The 18,761-nt window shown below is 43.5% G+C and overlaps 1 protein-coding gene across 7 annotated transcripts in view; it reads left to right on the top strand.

The window, feature by feature from the left end:
- Window positions 1-18,761, top strand: part of FRMD4A (FERM domain containing 4A) — a 554,591-nt gene that overhangs the window by 345,490 nt on the left and 190,340 nt on the right. For all 7 annotated transcript variants that reach the window (XM_050936795.1, XM_050936796.1, XM_050936793.1 and 4 more), the window contains one exon: window positions 14,112-14,177. In XM_050936795.1, the coding sequence (XP_050792752.1) occupies window positions 14,112-14,177 (66 nt within the window). The remainder of the gene's footprint in view (window positions 1-14,111; window positions 14,178-18,761) is intronic.

Below are 18,761 nucleotides of genomic sequence, written 5' to 3'. Positions count from 1 at the left end.
CCAGTTATTCTCCATTTTGTAGATTTGCATTTGATTTTTCCTTCCTAAGTGTAGTACCTTGCACTTGTCTTTATTGAATGCCAACTTGTTGAATGCAGACTAATTCTCTAGTTCGTCTTGGTCATTTTCATTCTAATCCTGTCCTCCAAAATGTTTGCAACCCCTCCCAGTTCGGTGTTATCTGCAAATTTTATAAGCGTGCTCTTCACTCCATTATCCAAGTCATTAATGAAAATGTGGACTAATACTGGAGCCAGGATTGATCCCTGCACGACCCTACTAGATACGCACTTCCAGTTTGACGGTGAACCATTCCTAACTACTTTTTGAGGATGGTCTTTCAACAAGTGGTGTACCTACCTTATAGTAATTTCATCTAGACCACAGCTCCCTGGTTTGCTTATGAGAATGTCAAGTGGGGCTGTGACAAAAACCTTACTAAAATCAAGATAGATCATGTCTCCTGCTTCTCCACTATCCACTAGGCTGGTAACCCTGTATAAGAAGGAAATTAATTTGGTTTGGCATGATTTATTCTTGACAAACCTATGCTGGCTATTCCTTATAATCCTGTTATCCTCCAGGTGCTTACAAATTGATTGTTTAATCATTTGTTCCAATATCTTTCCAGGTAGAAATTCCAATCTGTGGCCGAAGTTTGCAGCTTGGCCCTGCCTCTAATAAAGCATGTAGGACTTTGATAGTAAGTCTCCCATCCTTAAGTCCAATACACTCTGCATGCTTCCCTGTCCTTCTCGTAATACAGTTTGATACACAGTTTCAGGACTATGATGCATATCATCATCTGGTGTAGATCCACTGACTTCCATGAAACAGCATCCACTGACGCCAGCTGAAGATCTGGCCCTGTGAATTAAATATATGGTACGGTTACTGAAAGCCTGTATTGTGCATAACCCCAAACAGCCTACTCAGCTAATAAAAGCGGCTACACCACCTAAATGTGTGAATGTGTAAGCGGTACAATAGGCACAACAGACAGCACTGAAATGGGTATTTTAAGAATTAAGTCCTGATTTGCCCTTCAAGAATAATTCACACATTCTGTTGCTTCCAGCATCTGGGTCAGTTTGGTCAGTCTCCTAGGAACCCACACTGATTTTTTTTTCCCTGCAGATCACATTAGTTTCAACCATAAAGAAATTCATAAATTCATAGATTCTAGGACTGAAAGGGACCTCGAGAGGTCGAGTCCAGTCCGTTGCCTTCATGGCAGGACCAAATACTGTCTAGACCATCGCTGATAGACATTTCTCTAACCTACTCTTAAATAGCTCCAGAGATGGAGATTCCACAAGCTCCCTAGGTAATTTATTCCAGTGTTTAACCACCCTGACAGTTAGGAACTTTTTCCTAATGTCCAACCCAAACCTCCCTTGCTGCAGTTTAAGCCCATTGCTTCTTGTTCTATCCTTAGAGGCTAAGATGAGCAAGTTTTCTCCCTCCTCCTGATGACACCCTTTTAGATACCTGAAAACGACTATCATGTCCCTTCTCAGTCTTCTCTTTTCCAAACTAAACAAATCCAGTTCTTTCAGCCTTCCATCGTAGGTCATGTTCTCTAGACCTTTAATCATTCTTGTTGCTCTTCTCTGGACCCTCTCCAATTTCTCCATATCTTTCTTGAAATGCGATGCACAGAACTGGACACAATATTGTCCAGTTCTCCTGTATAATTCAGCCAAACTTCCTGCAAACATTTTCTCATTAGGCTGGTTTGTTCTCTTGTAAAAATTACCACTCACATCCACATCCACATCCACAAAGGAATTCTACTGGAAACATTTGTGGAAAACATGATGAGGTGAAAGGCCGGTGACCTCAAAAAGATTAGATTTTTTTTTATGATTTGTTAAAAAGAATTAAGTCAGCCATAGAAGAGGTCAAGAGCTACTCAGACACCTTCAGAGAAAAGGATTTATTATTAATTCTGTTACATTAGTGTCTAGATGTCCTAAGCAAGATCATTGTCCCAGGCACTGTACAAACACGTAGTGAGACACAGTCCTACCCCAGAGAGCTTGCAGTCTGAGTAGACACGCCAGAAAAAGGGTGGGAAGGGCCATAAAGAAGTGAAGTGACTTGACAACTGGTGGTGTGAGACCACTGCCTATCGTGCTGACACCTTGTGCTTCCCCATCTGTCTGTATCCAGCTGTTGTCTCTTGTCTGAGACTTAAACTGTAGCTCTTTGGGGCAGGCACCACGTGTTCTGTTTGTACAGCCCCCAGCACAGTGAGGTCCTAGTCCACAACTAGGGCTTCTATGGTAATACAGATAAACTAATAATAACAACGTCTGAGATCATGTGGCAGATCAGTGCTGGAACAGAGGTTAGAACTCTGACTCCCACTCCTGTTCCCTAGACCACACCGTCTCTTGGTCACTGTGGATTTTCACACTAAAAATTGGGACTAATATGGGAGCGGCGGGCAGGGAGTGATGTCTGGTCGAAGGTATCAAAACACAGAGAGAGATGCTTGAAACTCCATCAGCCAAGCACCCCAATGTTGGATGCTCTGCAAATGTCTGCAAAAACATACTCCTTTCTCAGACTCCTCATCCTCCCTCCCTCCCAACCCCTCACCTCTTTCTTCTACTACTACTTCCTATTTACTTGTTCTGCTGAGGTGTCTAGGAACCTCATTGCTAGGCACTGTGTCTTGTCATTAATGTACATTGTAAGCTCTTCAGGTCTCTTTAACTACGTTTGTCCAGTGCCTAGCACAATGGCACCTCACTCCCTCATTACAGTCTCTGGGCATTACTGTCATCCAAATAACAATTCATTGTGAAGCCCATACATATGCAGTAAGGACAGTATACCGCTGTCAAGTCCATTCATGTCATTTCCATTGGCACAGCTAGTAGATTGTCTTCCCCTTGCCCAACCCCATTTGCAATGAATGCAGAAAGCAGCGCATTGCTCTTTACATTTCTGTGTTAAGCTGGCACATTGATCAAGTGCCTTCCAAGACACGTAAAGCCACTTCCCGGCGTTCGGTACGCACAACATGTCAACCTCGCAGTCAGGAGTCACAAGCGGCTGAGCAGAACATTCTGAGTGACTTCAGGGTTCCCTCTATTAGCAGCAGTTGCAGTCAGCTCTAGGCAGAAACTGATCTATTAGATCTATTAGCCTGTGCAATAGTCTCCCAAGGGAAGTGATGGAAGCCCCATCACTTGACTCATTTTATCCTAATTTGGACAAAGCACTAGGAAGATGTACTGCAGGGAACAATCCTGAGCTGGCAGAGGGTGGAGCAGGTGTCCTGATGGGATAGATCATTCATTTATTTATTATTTATTCCATTTCTATAGCTCTTATCATCTTGAGATGTTTATCACAGTTACATTAAAAGTACAGATGTCGGACAGGAGCAACAAACACTTCCCAGATCCAACCATAAGGAAAGTTGGATGGGCAGCAAGGCCCTGATCCAGATAAGCACTTCAGCACATGCTTAACTTTGCAAGATGAACTTGAGCGGGTGCTTAAAGTTAAGCATATGCTTAACTGCTTTGCTGAATGGAAGCCTATGTGGTAAGGAGCCATGCAGGTGGGAAGGAAGAAGCATTTTCACCCAAATGCAGAGTATTTTGCAAACTGAGCAGCATTTGAGATTTCTGACCTTGTGACCGATGACTCTTTGGCAATGTCTCAGACTAAGAAAATAGGTCATGATGAAAAACATGCTAGCTGTTCATGGTCCACCCTAGCCCTGGAACCTAGACTAACTAACTTGCCTTAAAGGGGTTAAACTCTCGCTATACTAGTGTTTGGAAATGGGTGTTGTTAAAATGCGCCACACAACCTGTTTTCCTAGGCGGGCTCTGTTTGAAGGGTGGGTGGCTGAAATAATTGAAATGGCAAAACACAAATATTGAAATACCCTGATGCTTTGACACAATGTCAGATTCATGAAAGGAAGAAAGGGGAGTGGAATGTCCAGGTTTCCTTTGTTTTTCAAAAGAATATAGACACTTATTATTTTCAGAGAGGAAAGCAATCGGTGACAGAAAACAACATAGCAATCATTCTGGTGAGGAAACCGGTATGTCCAGGAAAGAAATTCCTTATCTCAGGATACTGCTGAAAGTAGGCCCTTGAGGCCAGCGTTTCTAAAACATATACCACTGGTGAGCTGATCCAGATGTCAGTTGGGTAGTATGCTGATTAGCTAAAAGTACAGTGTCAGACCAAGAATCTATTCTAACTACATGGTCAAATACTAAGTAGTTTAGACGTGGGTCTTCCCATTTGAGAATCTCGGCTTTGTACTGTAAATGGACGTAAGGGTATAAGGAGACAGACGGAGAAAGTTCACTTGGCCCTGATTTCAGCAAGGCCTATCAAAAACAAAAGGGTGTAAGCACGTGCTTTGTTGAATCTGGGCCTTTACGTCCCTTGGTGTTGGTGGAAGAAACAACCTGTACAGAAAATCACTTGGGGAAGATTCTCAAAAGTTTGTAAGTGCCTTGGGAGCCCTGAGTGTGTCTACACTGCTGTGGGGACAGCATTGCCAAGCTAGTTTTGATCCAACTAGTTGCTAAAAACACAGCAGCATAGCCACAGCCGCATGGAGTAACCTCTTGCCTACATACCCACGGTGCCAGGCAGTATTGTAACTTGGGCAGCTAGCTCATCCTGCCACTCGTGTTGCCACGGCTACCGTGCTATTGCTAATGAGCTAGCTCAATCACGGCTAGCTTGGGGGTGCCCACATGTGCTGCAGTCGTGTCTCACAATTGCTGTGGAGACACGCCCTGAGTCCCATAGGCACAAATGGTGCTCTTCCTGCGTTAGGAAGAAAAGGATCCATCCATAGGCCAAGAGTTCTTTTGGCAGCTGTCAAAGTAAAACAGTGAACTCAGCAGCTCCTGGGGCAGTATTGCTCAAAACGTAAGGAGAGGTGTCGAGAGGAAATGCTGGGGACAGAGGACACTCAAACGCTCAGGCGAGGGAACACATCACTCCTGGGATTCGGTCTAAATTTGCTCTTTGTTTAATTTCATCCCATTATTTCTATTTAACTCCACTTGTACACCTTAATAATTTCTCCCCTTGTTGCTGCTCCCATCCTGCAGACAGTGAAGTTATTCCCCTTAGGCTATACATATTTTTTGTTTTAATCTTTCCTCCCAAGAAGTCAATCCTCCTAACTAATCACTTACTCATTTTTGTTATAGATCTCTCTTCCCTCTTATTTGTTGCTATCTTCTTAGCATTGATGTTCACAGAAATGTCTGCAATAGTCTGCATTCCCGGCCCTTTAAAATGCTTCCTGTTGTGCAGAGGGTGCGCAGACCTGCCAGGTGAAGTCCACTGAATAACACTGAAGGCCTGTTTATAGCCACGCCACCACCATGCCCTTCCTGCAGGAGAGGAGGAATTTTAAAGGGCTAGGACTGTAACTGGAGCTTCACCAATGTGAGGTCACGCCCCTGGTCTGGGATGTAATGGTCTCAGTGTGGGGTTTTTTTTTCTTACCATTAAGAACTAATGTAAAAAGCTGCACAAAGGAAGCCGTCTGCATTACACATAAGTTGCATATAGCCTGCAAAACCAGGAACAATACTACAATTTAAGCTGTGAATAGCTGTGAATGAAAGAAGATTAACCCACAGAGTGCCCCTGGGTTTAGTGTGTTCTTACTCCAAAATGGCACCGGGACTCCATAGGACTTGCTGCTAAAATATTATTTAGATCACCGGTTCCTAATCATCGTTAGCCTCTTCTACCAAAGAGCCTAGATATTTTATTATAATAGAACAAATATGAAAACAATATTTTGCATTTCTGTGTTGCTTTCTGCCGGGGAATCTCAGAGCAGTTTACAGACGTGAGAAACACCATCTACTTGAACTCTAGTGCGATAAACCCTAAGTGATAGAAGTATTTCCAATTGTGCCAACTTTTTTTGCTCTACAGTCACTTTTTCCTCTCTCTTGAAAATGTTTCTTCTCTCCTTTCGTGCTACATGAAAGATCCATACAAACAGCAGGGGCAAATGGCTGACTAACAGACTGTACAAAGCAGTGAAAATGACTATGCACAAAGGCCCTAATTCTGAAAAGCATGTAAACACGTGCCTCACTTTAAACACATGTGTAAGTGTTTTCCCTAATAGGGATTGTAGGCCAGTGGGCTGACCCACCGGCTAGGGAAGATGAATCACTCTCAGTCCTTTTTCTCAGGGCTTTCTTTTAATAAGTCAAAACCCAAAGGATTCCAGAAGTAAACAAGTCCCTCAGAACAATAGACCTCAAAGGCCTGGGACTTTTCTGGCTTACCCAGCTGGGAGGGGAAGGTTGCACTGTTCCCCAAGGTAATCACTTCCCTTCTACTTCTGTATCCTTATGCCAGTCGGCCATATGACAAGCAGGGGTCTGGGTTAACCTCTTCTACGCTGGCGTGTGTGGAGCACCTGCCCATCTTGTCACAGAGGTGCTTTCTTGAATTAGGGCCAAAGTGCTGGTAAAAGCACAAAGTAAACCAAAATATTTTTTTCTCTCTCATCTCTTCCAGATCTAGCAATTTAGGAGTCCCAGTACCACCAGTCAGTTAAAAGTTTTCAGACAGGAGCATGATTTTTAAGCCAATAGTATCCCTTTAATCAAGGAATCAATCTCTCCTTCCTCTTTCCTTCAATGGATCTGTCCAAACAACAGGCTCTGGTGACAGGTTTTTGTGTATTCAGTACAGTAATTACCTCCTGTACATGCAGCAAGCATTTAGGAAATATTCTGCTTCCAATTATAATTTTTATTTGAGTCACAGAAGAATACACTGTATCCTCTTTATTTCTGCAGTCAACTGCTAATGAAATGTGCCAGGGATATTTATAGAACTGCCACTGTAGATAGCATTTGCATTTTGTGCCTTTGAGTTATTTAGTGTGGCAGTTTTCACCTACAGGATTTTATTTTTTTTTCTTTTTGAAGAGCAGCTGAAAGGGGATCACTTTGCAACTGTTTCTTTTTTTAAAGAACATTATTTGTGTTGGATTCAACAGTTCTGTGAGCCCTGCACACTCTTGGTAATTTACTGGCAGGCTGACCTGTGACCAGAATTTAACGGAGCGTTCGGGTGTGCTTCCAGGGTATGATGGGGACAGTCTGTAGGACTCTTGGAGCCAGTGTTTGGCGTTAGAGTCCAGATGAATGGAAAAGAGGTGAGCTGCTAAAATGGTTCACATAACAGTGCAAAACAACTACCAGCCTCTCTACGTAATACTTTCCTCAGAAATGCACTATGTAAATATTTGGCCAGCCGTCGCCAAATAAGATTTAAAGCTTTATGTTGATGTCAAACAAAGGTAGCTAGAAAATCTTTCTTTAATGCAAAAGGCCAAGATCTAAGAGAGTCAGCAAGTAACTTTTAAGAGGAATTTACTTTCTGCTGTGATGAAATACTCTGGGATGAACAAATGTTGTGTAGTTCTCACATAGCACTTTTCATCCCTAGATCTCAAAGCACTTGGCAAAGGAGGTCAGTATAGTTATCTTCATTTTACAAATGGCAAAACTGAGGCAGAGAGGTGAGGTAACATATCTGTGGTCACCTAGCCTACCAGCAGTAGAGCCAGGAATTGAACTAGGTGTCAGTCTAATGCTTTACCCGCTAGACCACACTGCCTCAGAGATTATATACCACTGTTCTGGACCATCCCTGACAGGTGTTTGTCTAACCTGTTCTTAAAAACCTCCAATAATGGAAATTCTACAACCTCCCTAGGTAATTTGTTCCAGTGCTTAACTACCTTGACAGGAAGATTTTCCTAATGTCCAATCTAAATCTCACTTGCTGCAATTTAAGGCCATTACTTCTCATCCTGTCCTCAGTGAATAATCAGAATGATTTATCACCCTCCTCTTTCTAACAACCTTTTATGTACTTGAAGACTGTTATCATGTCCATTCCCCCCCCGCCCCCAGTCTTCTCTTCTCCAGACTAAACAAACTCATTTTTTTCAATTTTCCCTTATAGGTCATGTTTTCTAGACCGTTAATAATTTTTGTTGCTCTCCTGTGGCCTTTCTCCAGTTTGTCCACATCTTTCCTGAAATGTGGTGCCCAGAACTTGACACCATATTCCAGCTGAGGTCTTATCAGTGCTGAGTAGAGTGGAAGAATTACTTCTCAGGTCTTGCTTACAACACTTCTGCTAATACATAGGCACTAAAAGCCCAGATCATCCAAGTATTCAGGCTTCCAACATCCATTGGAAGTTAAAAGCCTAAATACCTCGGAGTATCTGAGCCTAAAGCCCTGCCACAAATTAACGAAATCCAAACAGATGCTCTCCCTAGCAAGCAGCAGGTACAACTCTTGAGCTGAGTGTGAAAGTAATAAATCCTACAGTATTAAATGACACTCCGGAGCATAATTTCCTGCCCAGCTCAGAACAAAGTCCAGCTTTGAAGTATTCATGAACAGGGATCCTAGTTTTCCATGATAAAAACCCCCAAAATTCTCTGATAAAAAACCATAAGAATCTGTGTTTTCCCATGATTAAAATGAAATGCTGAACTTTAGTTTCCCTAGCCATAATATATATATAGGTATCAGTTGAACATAATGTTTTAAGCACATTTGAAGCCTATCAGTGCCATCGATCATTATAATAAAATAAAATTAATAGAATTGCAATTCAGCTGAAGCCCCAAGCCCTGCTGCCCAGGGCTCGGGCTGTCAGCCCCAGTTTGGTTAATCCAGAGAGCTGGATAACCGAAGCTTGGATAAATGGGGTTCTACTATATATGTTTTTATTCTTTCACAAAATGTAAAAACTAAAGATTCTCTAAAAATGCAAATTCGATGTTTTTCCGTGGCAAACGGATTTCTAGGATCCCTGTTCATGAACAATTTCTTATGCTCAGACATGTTTTCCTTCACCATCAAGCATACTTGTCTTCTACCCATAATCCTCCCTTTCTTAATCTTCTTCCCCTTCCCCCTTGGAATACCCCAAATGCTTTTAGTAGCTAAGAGAATGTAAATCCCCACTCTCCCTTTCTGCTTTGAGCTCCCTGTGCCCCTCTCGTAGTAGCAAGATCTTATTGATGGAGTTTAAAGACCTTGTGCCACTCTTTGCAGGATCTCCCATCAAACACCTCTGCTGTTGAGCAATTGTTAAAGCTTAGTGACCTCCTGCTCCCTGGTTCCATCTGTTGAGCATTGCCATTGATTTCTCTTCTCTTGTTATGTGACAATCCAAAGCTGCTCCTTGGTTCATCTCCTGAGACACCATGGAGGCACCAGCCCAATGGAGAAGACACTGTGGCATTGCAACTTTGCGAGAGGCAGACGCAGTAGCCTCAGTGCAGCCAGAATGTGCTGGATCAGTTCTCTGTTGCAGTGCTATGAAATGCTCCTGCTTCTCACTCCAACACACTAATAGAGCTTCTTTTACTTTGTTGCTGGAAAATAGCTTTCAGTGTGAGCAGGTGCCCTCGTGGAATTGGAAACAAGCAGGAATATGGGCATTGCCATAATGTCTTAGCTCATAACTAGTCTGGTAGTCCTGCCTTTTTCACTGGTCAGTACCTGTTGTTTCAGAGGAAAGAAAAACCACATAATACACTTAGCGTGGGATCCTGATCTTTAGGAAAAAGTCTGTAAGAAATCCCTGGGCATGTAGCAACTTCACAGTGCTGCACATCTCAGCCACACTGAATTTCAAGACAACAGCAGGACTAGAACTCAGCTCCTCCTACTCCAAATCCTCCTTTCCTTATGAGCTCAAGGAAAATCTCCATTTGCGGTCACAATAAAAGGCCTATGGCAGTCAACTGAAAAGTTCTGGTTCTGCCCAGTAGAGGGCAGCAGTACCCATGCCCATTAGCCAGTTCATTACATTGTGATTCCAATCTCAGAGGCGATATGAAGCGTAGGAATCTACTGACATTATAAAATTTGTGCATGAACTCTTCACATGCAGGTCAGGATGGATAAAAATTGAGAATTTTTTGACAAAATCAAAATCAGATTTTTTTGTTTTATTTAAATTATATTTTTTCTTTTAATTTTAAACAGGTTTATATTTAAAATCTGAATTTAATACAAAATGCTTGAAGGCCTAAATTTATTACAATCCCTTTAAAATATTCCAATAAAAAATAAAGATGCTGAATTCAGGAGCCTCTGTCAAAGACTTTGAGTTAAAACCTGATTTTCTATATAAAGAAAGAATCAAGGGAGAAATCAGCTAACTTTTGAGGTCAAGCTTTATAAATACTGCGCAGGAGGTCAGCCTAAGTAACTTCGGAGACTGTCTCATTTTCAAGAGACTTAGGCAAATAGGAAGTTAAGCTCCAGCCACTTTCACTTAGGCATATTTGAAAATTTTCCCAGGCTGACCTGAAATAATCGGTATAATTCACTGACTACAGTTAATCCCTCTTTTTAATAAATCATTTCGTTGTAATGTGAAACATGTTTTCATAAGAAAAGTTTATATATCCAAAACACTTCAAGTTGTTTTCTTTAATAAAAATACATTTTATATGCTGTTTTGTGTGTTCAATTAAATTCCAGGTACCACCCTAATGCAGTAGTTTGACACAAAGCAGGAGCAAAAAGTTGATTATCTAGTACAGTGGTCCACAATCTTTTTTGTCTGGCGGGTGCTGGACGACGAGCCACCAAGGACTGTGGCTGGTGGACCAGCATCTGCCAAAATGCCGCTGAGAAGCGGCAACGTCAGAAGGCGTCGCTGCCAAAATGCCGCCGAAAATCAGCAGCTCTGGACTCTGCTGCTTTTTGGCGGCATTTCGGTGGATGCTTGTCTGCCGGCCAGTACGCAGGCGCAGATAGCTGCCCCGACGGGCTCCATGGAACCCGCCGGGCACAGCGTTGGAGACCACTGATCTAGTAAATAAGCAATATATCATTCATCATTTTCTAACATACTAAAAATGGACACTTAATAAGCATCTGAGAATATTGAGCTACATATTTGCTTATATAAATGAATATAGTGATAGTATACTTCTTAGGTAGCAAAATGGTGTGCCAAATCTAGTGTAAATGCTCTATTTTGTTGTAAATTAACAAGTTTTAATGATTATATCAACCAATGAGAATGCACCTTTCTTTAGAAAAGAACTGAAGTGCAAAAGGAAAACTTGATTAAAATTAATTAGTTAAATAGTGGCTTTTCATGGGGTAATTTTAAATCATAATTAAAGTTGTGATTTGTATTACCTTCATTTAAAATCAGTCCACCCTGATATATATACTATGTGATCATACTATATATAAACTATTACATATCCCTTGGAGTCTGCTAGGTAGTTTGCAATTGCCAGTCTAACATGAAAGCTACTCAGATGCTCTGGTGATAAGCAATATTGCAAAACCCAAAGATACATTAACTTTTCCTACATTTTTCCCATCTCTGCAAGTGATCAAAATATGCACAACACTTTGCACCTAATTGAGATTCTGTGTCATGCACAATATCTTTAACTTATTTTTGAATTCCAGGAGACCATCTGTTTGCGTTAGGGAAAACCTAAACCTAAAACAAAACCTACTATGAGGTTACAAAATTAAGGAGCAGGAAGCTATAAAGTTCCAGTTGAAAACAGCCTTTTTTAAGCTATGATAGTGCAAAACCAAAAACATCTGCACATTTAAAAAACAAAAACCCCTCTCATTTTAAAAAGTGCTGCTGTGATCTAGTAGATTATAGACAGCTCGGAGAGTCAGGGGAATCTGATTGTGTTTCCGTCTCTGCCACTGCTTCAAGGTGTGGCCCTGAGCAAGTCCCTTACCTGTTTTCTGCCTCAATTAATTGAACAGGTAAAACTGGGATATACGTGCTTCTCCACCTTTTTTAGATGTGGCATAGCCCCATCTTGTGGACCCTGCAGGTATCGGACAGGAAATAGGCTAGAGAGAGACATGGAGACAGACTATTTTGGAGTTCTCCAAGTAAGACATTGAATCCAATCTTCTCCATTAAGTTGCTGATGGAACAGTTAAATGAAAGCCTTTTGCTAAAACCTGAGAATCCCTGCTTGCTCAGGAATACTACATAAGGCACTCTGAGATCTATGGGGAAGAAGTGCTATTGGACACACACATTTCCTTCTTGTCTGAGGCCTTAAATGGCAAGCCTGGAGCACATCTTTACAGCTGAGTTGAAAGCCATTTAAATACCAACAGGGTTTGTAGAGCACATCTCACTCATCAGGCAACATAACCAATGTAGAGCAATATTTTGCATGCCATTACTTACCAGAGAAATATCTTGTAGCAAGACAGTTTGTAGCCATGGCGGTAACCAATTGACATTTATGAGAAATCTTGTTTTACAAAGGATTTTCTTTGTTGAATGCCAGAGCTCCAATTGTGCCTAAGAAACAGGAATTAGTTAGCATTGTTGGTATTCAAAAGACATTCTGGTATAACTAGCAACACAGACAAAGCCTGGAGGATTTTCAGTGATGTTTGTACATGCCTGTGGTGGTAAATCTTATGGGTTGGTGGTAACTGAAAAGAAAAGGTGCCTTTGGCTAATATTGACGATTATAAAGCTCACCTTTAGGAGCTGAATGTTGCAGAGTGCTCTGTGAAATTGGACTAGGGTGTGGTTTTAAGCCCATGGAATCCTGACAACACGGGTCTAAAGGCAAAGCTGTCCTTGGTTAACCTATCGGGCTCAAGTATCCTGGTTCCTGTGGTTCAGACCTCTGATCTTCGAGTAAGCTCTGCTATCTCCCACACGTAGAGCTGAGCTACTCCTGGAGGAAGTCTCTGCTTTACAGGTATAAGACCTCAGGTGCATTGTGAAGATTGCATCCTGCGGAGATTGTAGCTCACTCTGGGCTCACTTGAGGATTCTGTTTCAGCAACACCTACAGAGCTTGTCAGGGCACGAAATATTATTGAATTGTATATAGAATCCTCTCAATATACAGAAATCTGCCTTGGCCTTAAGATAAGAATATTCTTAATTCTGCGTTACCCTTAACAAGTCAACTTGGAAAGTGCTGCTATGAGGCTTTCCCTGCATGACTTGCATTGACTTTAAAGGGAGCAGCCAAGCCACTGCCTTAGTCTCTGAGAGTGTCTGTATGATATAGGACTGGAAGTTTCAAAAGCGCCTACATGACTTAGGCACAAGTGCCATCAACGGCCAATAGATCTATTCACATGTCTAAAGTTACGCATGTATTTCAGTGCTTTGCTGAATTGGATTCTGAATGCCTAACAGTGCATAGAGATCTCACACTTTTGGCCATAGTGGCTTGTCCATAGGGGCACTCTGTAAAATTCCTGACTGGCCATGGAGAAGCTTCCCTGACACCATGGAAGTATTCTCATGTATTTCAATGCAGCCACAGTCTACATGAATTTGGAAGAGGCCCAGTCTACAGTTAAATTTTAGTGGTATCATTATGTCTGTGAATAGCTGTACTTGTATAAAGCACCTTTATATCAATATCGCTGTCCCCACATTGGAGGTGTAGTAGTATTTTAATTATACCAGTGTAGGTAAACTGGTACAACTTTCTAGTGTAGCTGAGCGCAGGTGGGAAAGATCCAGGCCAAATTTATCCCTCGTGTAATGCCAGTGAATTCAGTAGGGTTATACCATGGAAGAACTTGATCTGCCAGCATTTAAACTATTTCAGCTATGGTTGAATCTTTGCTTTGATGCACCGACCACTTCCTTGTAACTTGTACAGAAGTTTCCTCTGGCACTGCTTGGTGGCCAAGCAAAGCACCAAAGAAGGGGGCAGACGTATGAAACGTCTGGGCTGTCTCCCATAGTCTGTGCGGGGCTAGCGGCCTGTCTTGTTCACTCCACGCCTTGGCCTCATTTTTCATGCTGGAGCTATCCACTCTCTGTAGCTGAATCAAAGCCGCGCTGTTCAGCGAAAGTTAATAGGGTGTTATTTCTTTGTCTCATGCAACTTTTTCTTTTCCTGATGCCAGGGAAGGGAAACCAGGGAATGAAACCCTTTGCTGGGACAGGGCTTCGAGTGAGCTTGCCTGCAGTGCTTTAGCGGCAGCTCTCGATGTTTGCCAAGCCTGAAAATGAAGCACTCTGAAATGTGCTTTGCTTCTCTCTTGCAGATGACAGAGGGCCGCCGATGTCAAGTGCACCTCCTCGATGACAGGAAGCTGGAACTTCTCGTGCAGGTAATAAATTGTCTCCACTGATGGCAGCATTTGCCACAGCTCTGAATTCTGGGCTATATGAAGTAAATTGGGCTTGCAGCAAGCTCCCTGCTATTCGGCTACTTTGTGCTGGGATCCTCTTGAATCTTGCAAGCTAAGCAGCATCAACCTGGGCCTGGACTTTAGAGAATGGGAGACATCCAGGGAGCTGCAGGAAGTGCTAGCAGTGATTCATTAGCTGGCACTCTTCGCTCTGTGTCAGAGCATGACCAGTGCTCCAAAATGATGCTGAAGCCATTGTCTTTTGGGTGGGATGGAAAACCAAAGTCAGGGCCGCTTGTGGTCCTTAATAATCCCATGACACCTTCTGAGGCATTAACCATCAAGTCCTGGCTAAATTTCAGCTCCAGGAACAACATTCTCCCTACCTAAAATTCCCTCTGCAGTGTCAATTGCACGCATACTGTTCTTCACTTCCTAAATCATCGCTGGGTGATGTTAAACTGCTCTCGGAGATGGCAGTGCTTCAGTCGTGGGTGAAGTGACCCGCACGTACGTACTCTGCATGTCAGTTTAGGTTTATAGAACATGCTTCAGGATAAAAGGCAACATATGGAAATGTAAGAGGTGATTTATCTATGGAGATATTTCAGAATATACCTATTGGGATTCATGAATATGCCTTAAACATGTGTGCAATCCAACTAGAGCTATTGCATTCTTCTGATTGCTGGGGTTTGAACTTACATCTCCCAGATATCTGTTTTAAATCTTTGGGTACTTTTTCTGATTCTTCTGTACTATTGTAGAGTAACCACCCTGAGGTCCCAGTCAGGATCAGAGCATTATTGTACATAGCACCATACAAAAACATCACCCCTACCCCCCATAATCTGACTCCCAAACTAAACCCTGCAGCTTGATGAGAGATCACTCAGCAGTAGGTTGGAAATCTCTGGGCTAGCCTGCCTTAATTGCATAAGACCTGTGAGGGCCCATGGGAGGTAGGTTCTTAGTACAGATGCTTCACTCTGTATGCTTGGGAATTCTGAAGGTACATCACCAGTCAGGATTGAGCTCCTTCTAGAAAAGCAGGAGCTGACAGTTCATGCCACCTGTCATAGGAAAGGGAGCATTTCCTGATCGTCACAGTAAGGTCCCAGGTTTGACCTGTCACAGGGTGGCTGGCCCTTCGGATCAAGGGGAGACTGCTACTGAAGCAGGCTGGCTCCTGCAGGAGGCCCTGGAGCATGGCATGACTCTCAGACAAATGGCCTGTGAAGTGGAATAGACAGATGGACGCCCCTGTAGAAGACCCTGGGCTCGGGGAAGGGATGATTGATGTGCTGTGCTAGTTTGATGTGGAAGAAGTACAGCTGAAATCCTGGGAAAGGGGCCTGACCCAGACCCTGGGCATGGTGTCACTCCTTGCTGGGCTGAGGGGACAGGCCAGCAGCCTACAGGGTCTAGATCCTAATGCTAATGAAGTGATGTGATGTTACTAACAGAGCATGTGTGCACCCACCTGCTGCAGTGATTGCTGCGCCTGTCAGAAACCCTCTGGGTCCTTCTGCTCACTGTCTACTGACTAAGGTCCTGGTCCCGCAAGTCTTTGAGCAGGTCACGGGAGGCTGGGTGAGGTGATTGGCCTATAGCGGTCGTGTGAGTGGAGGAGGCGACACATGGGCATATGGCCTCCACACTGAATTGGAGTAAGCTTCCAGCCCCACCTCCTCATACACCTGTCCTCTTGCCCAGAGTAATGAAATTGGCCAGGGGTGGGCTGAGAGTGACAGGAATGTCTGAGGAAATCTTTGCTTACCTTTGATCCTCCTCATGATAATGAATGGCTGAGATACATGCCCCTTGCTTAGCCATGAACCTGCTGCTCAGCAGGAATAATTCGGTAGCCATTCGGCACAGCTCTCATTACTACAGGGCTGGGTTCCCCTGCTCTTTCTTTCCTGTTTAGCACTATTTTGCCTTTCACTTACATGTGTAACGCTCCCCATCTATACTGGGCAGGATCAGTACCTAAACGCAGCATCTCTTTAAGGTACAGTAGCACACATAACAAATCGACACTCGACAAGATATTCTTCATCTGCACACTCTTAATATCCAGGCGTACAGGTGTATGAAGTGCAGACCCTGCTAGGATTTCCCTAATGTCCATAGATCTGCTAGCTCAGTTTGTAGAATTCATTCATTGACTAGAAGGTAACATAAAAGGTAACGTATTTCCAATAATATGCCCATTTCTTGGACAGGAAGCTATACCACTATATAGCTAGAGAAAGACAGAAACTGAACCAGCGTTTCAAAAGTGTTCAGCACCCACAATTAGGAGTAGATCTTTCAAAAGAATCAAGCTGGTAGGAAAACGCCAATTATTTTCCACAGGAAATTTAAAAACATTCTTGCTTTCATCAAAATTTCCAATGAAAATGTTAGTTTCCCATTGAAAAATCAGAAACCAAAAAAGAAGTTAGTTTTTTTCAAAACCATTTTGGTGGTGGTGGTTTTTTATAAATGTTTTCTGTTTTTTAATCCCAAAACTGGAAAAGTCTGATAAAAATGTTCCCAATGCAAGCTGCTGGGTGCTAAGTTCTTGTGAAAAATCTGGCTACTTATTAGGTGCCTAAATCGGTATCTGAGCTTTCTTGAAAATCAGAACCTGATTGCAACTGCTGATACCTCTGGAAATTCTGCCCTGGCTCTCAGAGATCTCCAAAGGGTTAATAATAAGAATTAGAAAAATGACTTTCCTCTTACAAATGCTACTAGCCTCCTTACAAGCAGCACTAGAAACAGGAAATGAAACTTCCCATAGCACTCAAATTAATATCCGGCAGCTGATAAGCTTGGGGTGGGCAGGATGAGTGTTTGCTTTGCTATAGCAAACAGGGAGAAGATGAATGGGGTCTTTTGGAAGGAGTTTGAATCACAGGAAATGCATTTCAGCACTGATTTGTAGGTGACTCTGGAAGATTGTTCAAAAATCGTAGGCAACAAAAAATAAAGGGTAAAATTTTCAAACGCACCTAAATCCCATTTTCAAAAGGGATGTAGATGTCTTTCAATGAGAGTTGGGCTCCTAAGCACCTAAGTCACTTGTGAAAATGGGACTTGGGTTCCTAAGTCACTTGAGGGTACATTTATACAGCCTGCGGCGGCCCATGACAGCAAGCCTCCCAGCCAGGATTGACAGGTGTGGGTTTGCGGGTTTGTGCTTGTGCTCTAAGAAGAGCTCTGTAGAGAGCACTTTGACTTTGCGATTCAGGCTTGAGCTCAGGCTCTGAAGCCTAGGGAGAGGGACGGGCTTCAGAACCCAAGCTCTAGCCCAATCCACACCTCTGAAGTGCTGTCTACACAGTTAGTTTTAGAGCACTAGCACAAGCCCCACAAACCCAAGTCTTTCAACCTGAGCAAGCTGTGTAGACCTACCCTCAGGAGCCTCTGGAAATGTTACCCAGAGTCTCTAGATTAACAAACCTATATGAATATTGCAAGCTGCTCTAACGAGGCACTGTTCACAATTTTAATAATTACAGCTAGAGGCATATTGCAGGAAGTACACAGAGTGTACCAGGGAAGAACACACTGATGGTTTTCCTGTGGCAGTACTGGCGACTCTTTTTATTTGCTTACTTACCAGCAACATTTTGTTTACAAGAAAGTTTACGGAAGGAGAAACTGTCATAACCATCGGAGCATATGTGACTGTTCAGGAGGCCATCTTAAAACTTTTGGTGAATTGTGGAGTCATTGAATCTAAAAGCAGAACCACCACCATATGCCTGAAGTGATTGCTCACAGAGTTCGAATGGCAATGACCAATTATCATAACCTGATGTAAATAACACAGTAAATCATAGTAAATAGTTTGCTGGTGACCCATTGGCTGGGCTTGGGCCATGCAAAACCATCCGTTAGATATTTTCAAATAACATGCCATCTTGTAAAGTGAGAAGTCTTATCATGGAAAGTTAATGACTGAACAAAGGGATTACATTTTCTTTATAACTGATCTTTGCAAGTAGTTCACCCAGCTCAGGGCTGTCCACAGGATTTCAGGAGCCTGGGGTCTTTGGCAGGGGGGGCCCCCCACTTCAGCGGTAATTCGGCAGCAGGGGGTCCCTCCGTTCCGGGACCTGCCACCGAAGTGCCCTGAAGACCCGCGGCAGGGGCCCCCCCACCGCCGAATTACCACCAAAGTGGGACCCACCGCCGAAGTGCAGCCGGGTCTTTGGTCGTAGTTCGGCGGCGGGGGGTCCTTCCGTTCCGGGACCCGCCACGGAAGTGTAGCCGGGTCTTCGGCGGTAATTCAGTAGCAGGAGGCCCCCGCAGTGGGTCTTCAGGGCACTTCGTTCAGCGGGTCCCAGAATGGAAGGAGCCCCTGCGGCCGAATTACCGCTAAAGCGGGGGCCCCATGCCGCCAAAGACCCCAGGCCGGCGAAGACCAGGAGCGGAAGAAGCTCCAGGGGCCCGGGCCCCGCAAGAGTTTTCTGGGGCCCCTGGAGCGAGTGAAGGACCCCGCTCCAGGGGCCCCAAAAAGCTCTTGTGGAGGCCCCTGAGGGGCCCAGGGCCTGGGGCAAATTGCCC

This window comes from Gopherus flavomarginatus, chromosome 1, assembly GCF_025201925.1.
Source record: "Gopherus flavomarginatus isolate rGopFla2 chromosome 1, rGopFla2.mat.asm, whole genome shotgun sequence".
In the NCBI taxonomy this organism is placed as follows: Eukaryota; Metazoa; Chordata; order Testudines; family Testudinidae; genus Gopherus; species Gopherus flavomarginatus.
Note: the sequence above shows the minus strand (reverse complement) of the source record. Positions and strands in the feature narration are given on the sequence as shown.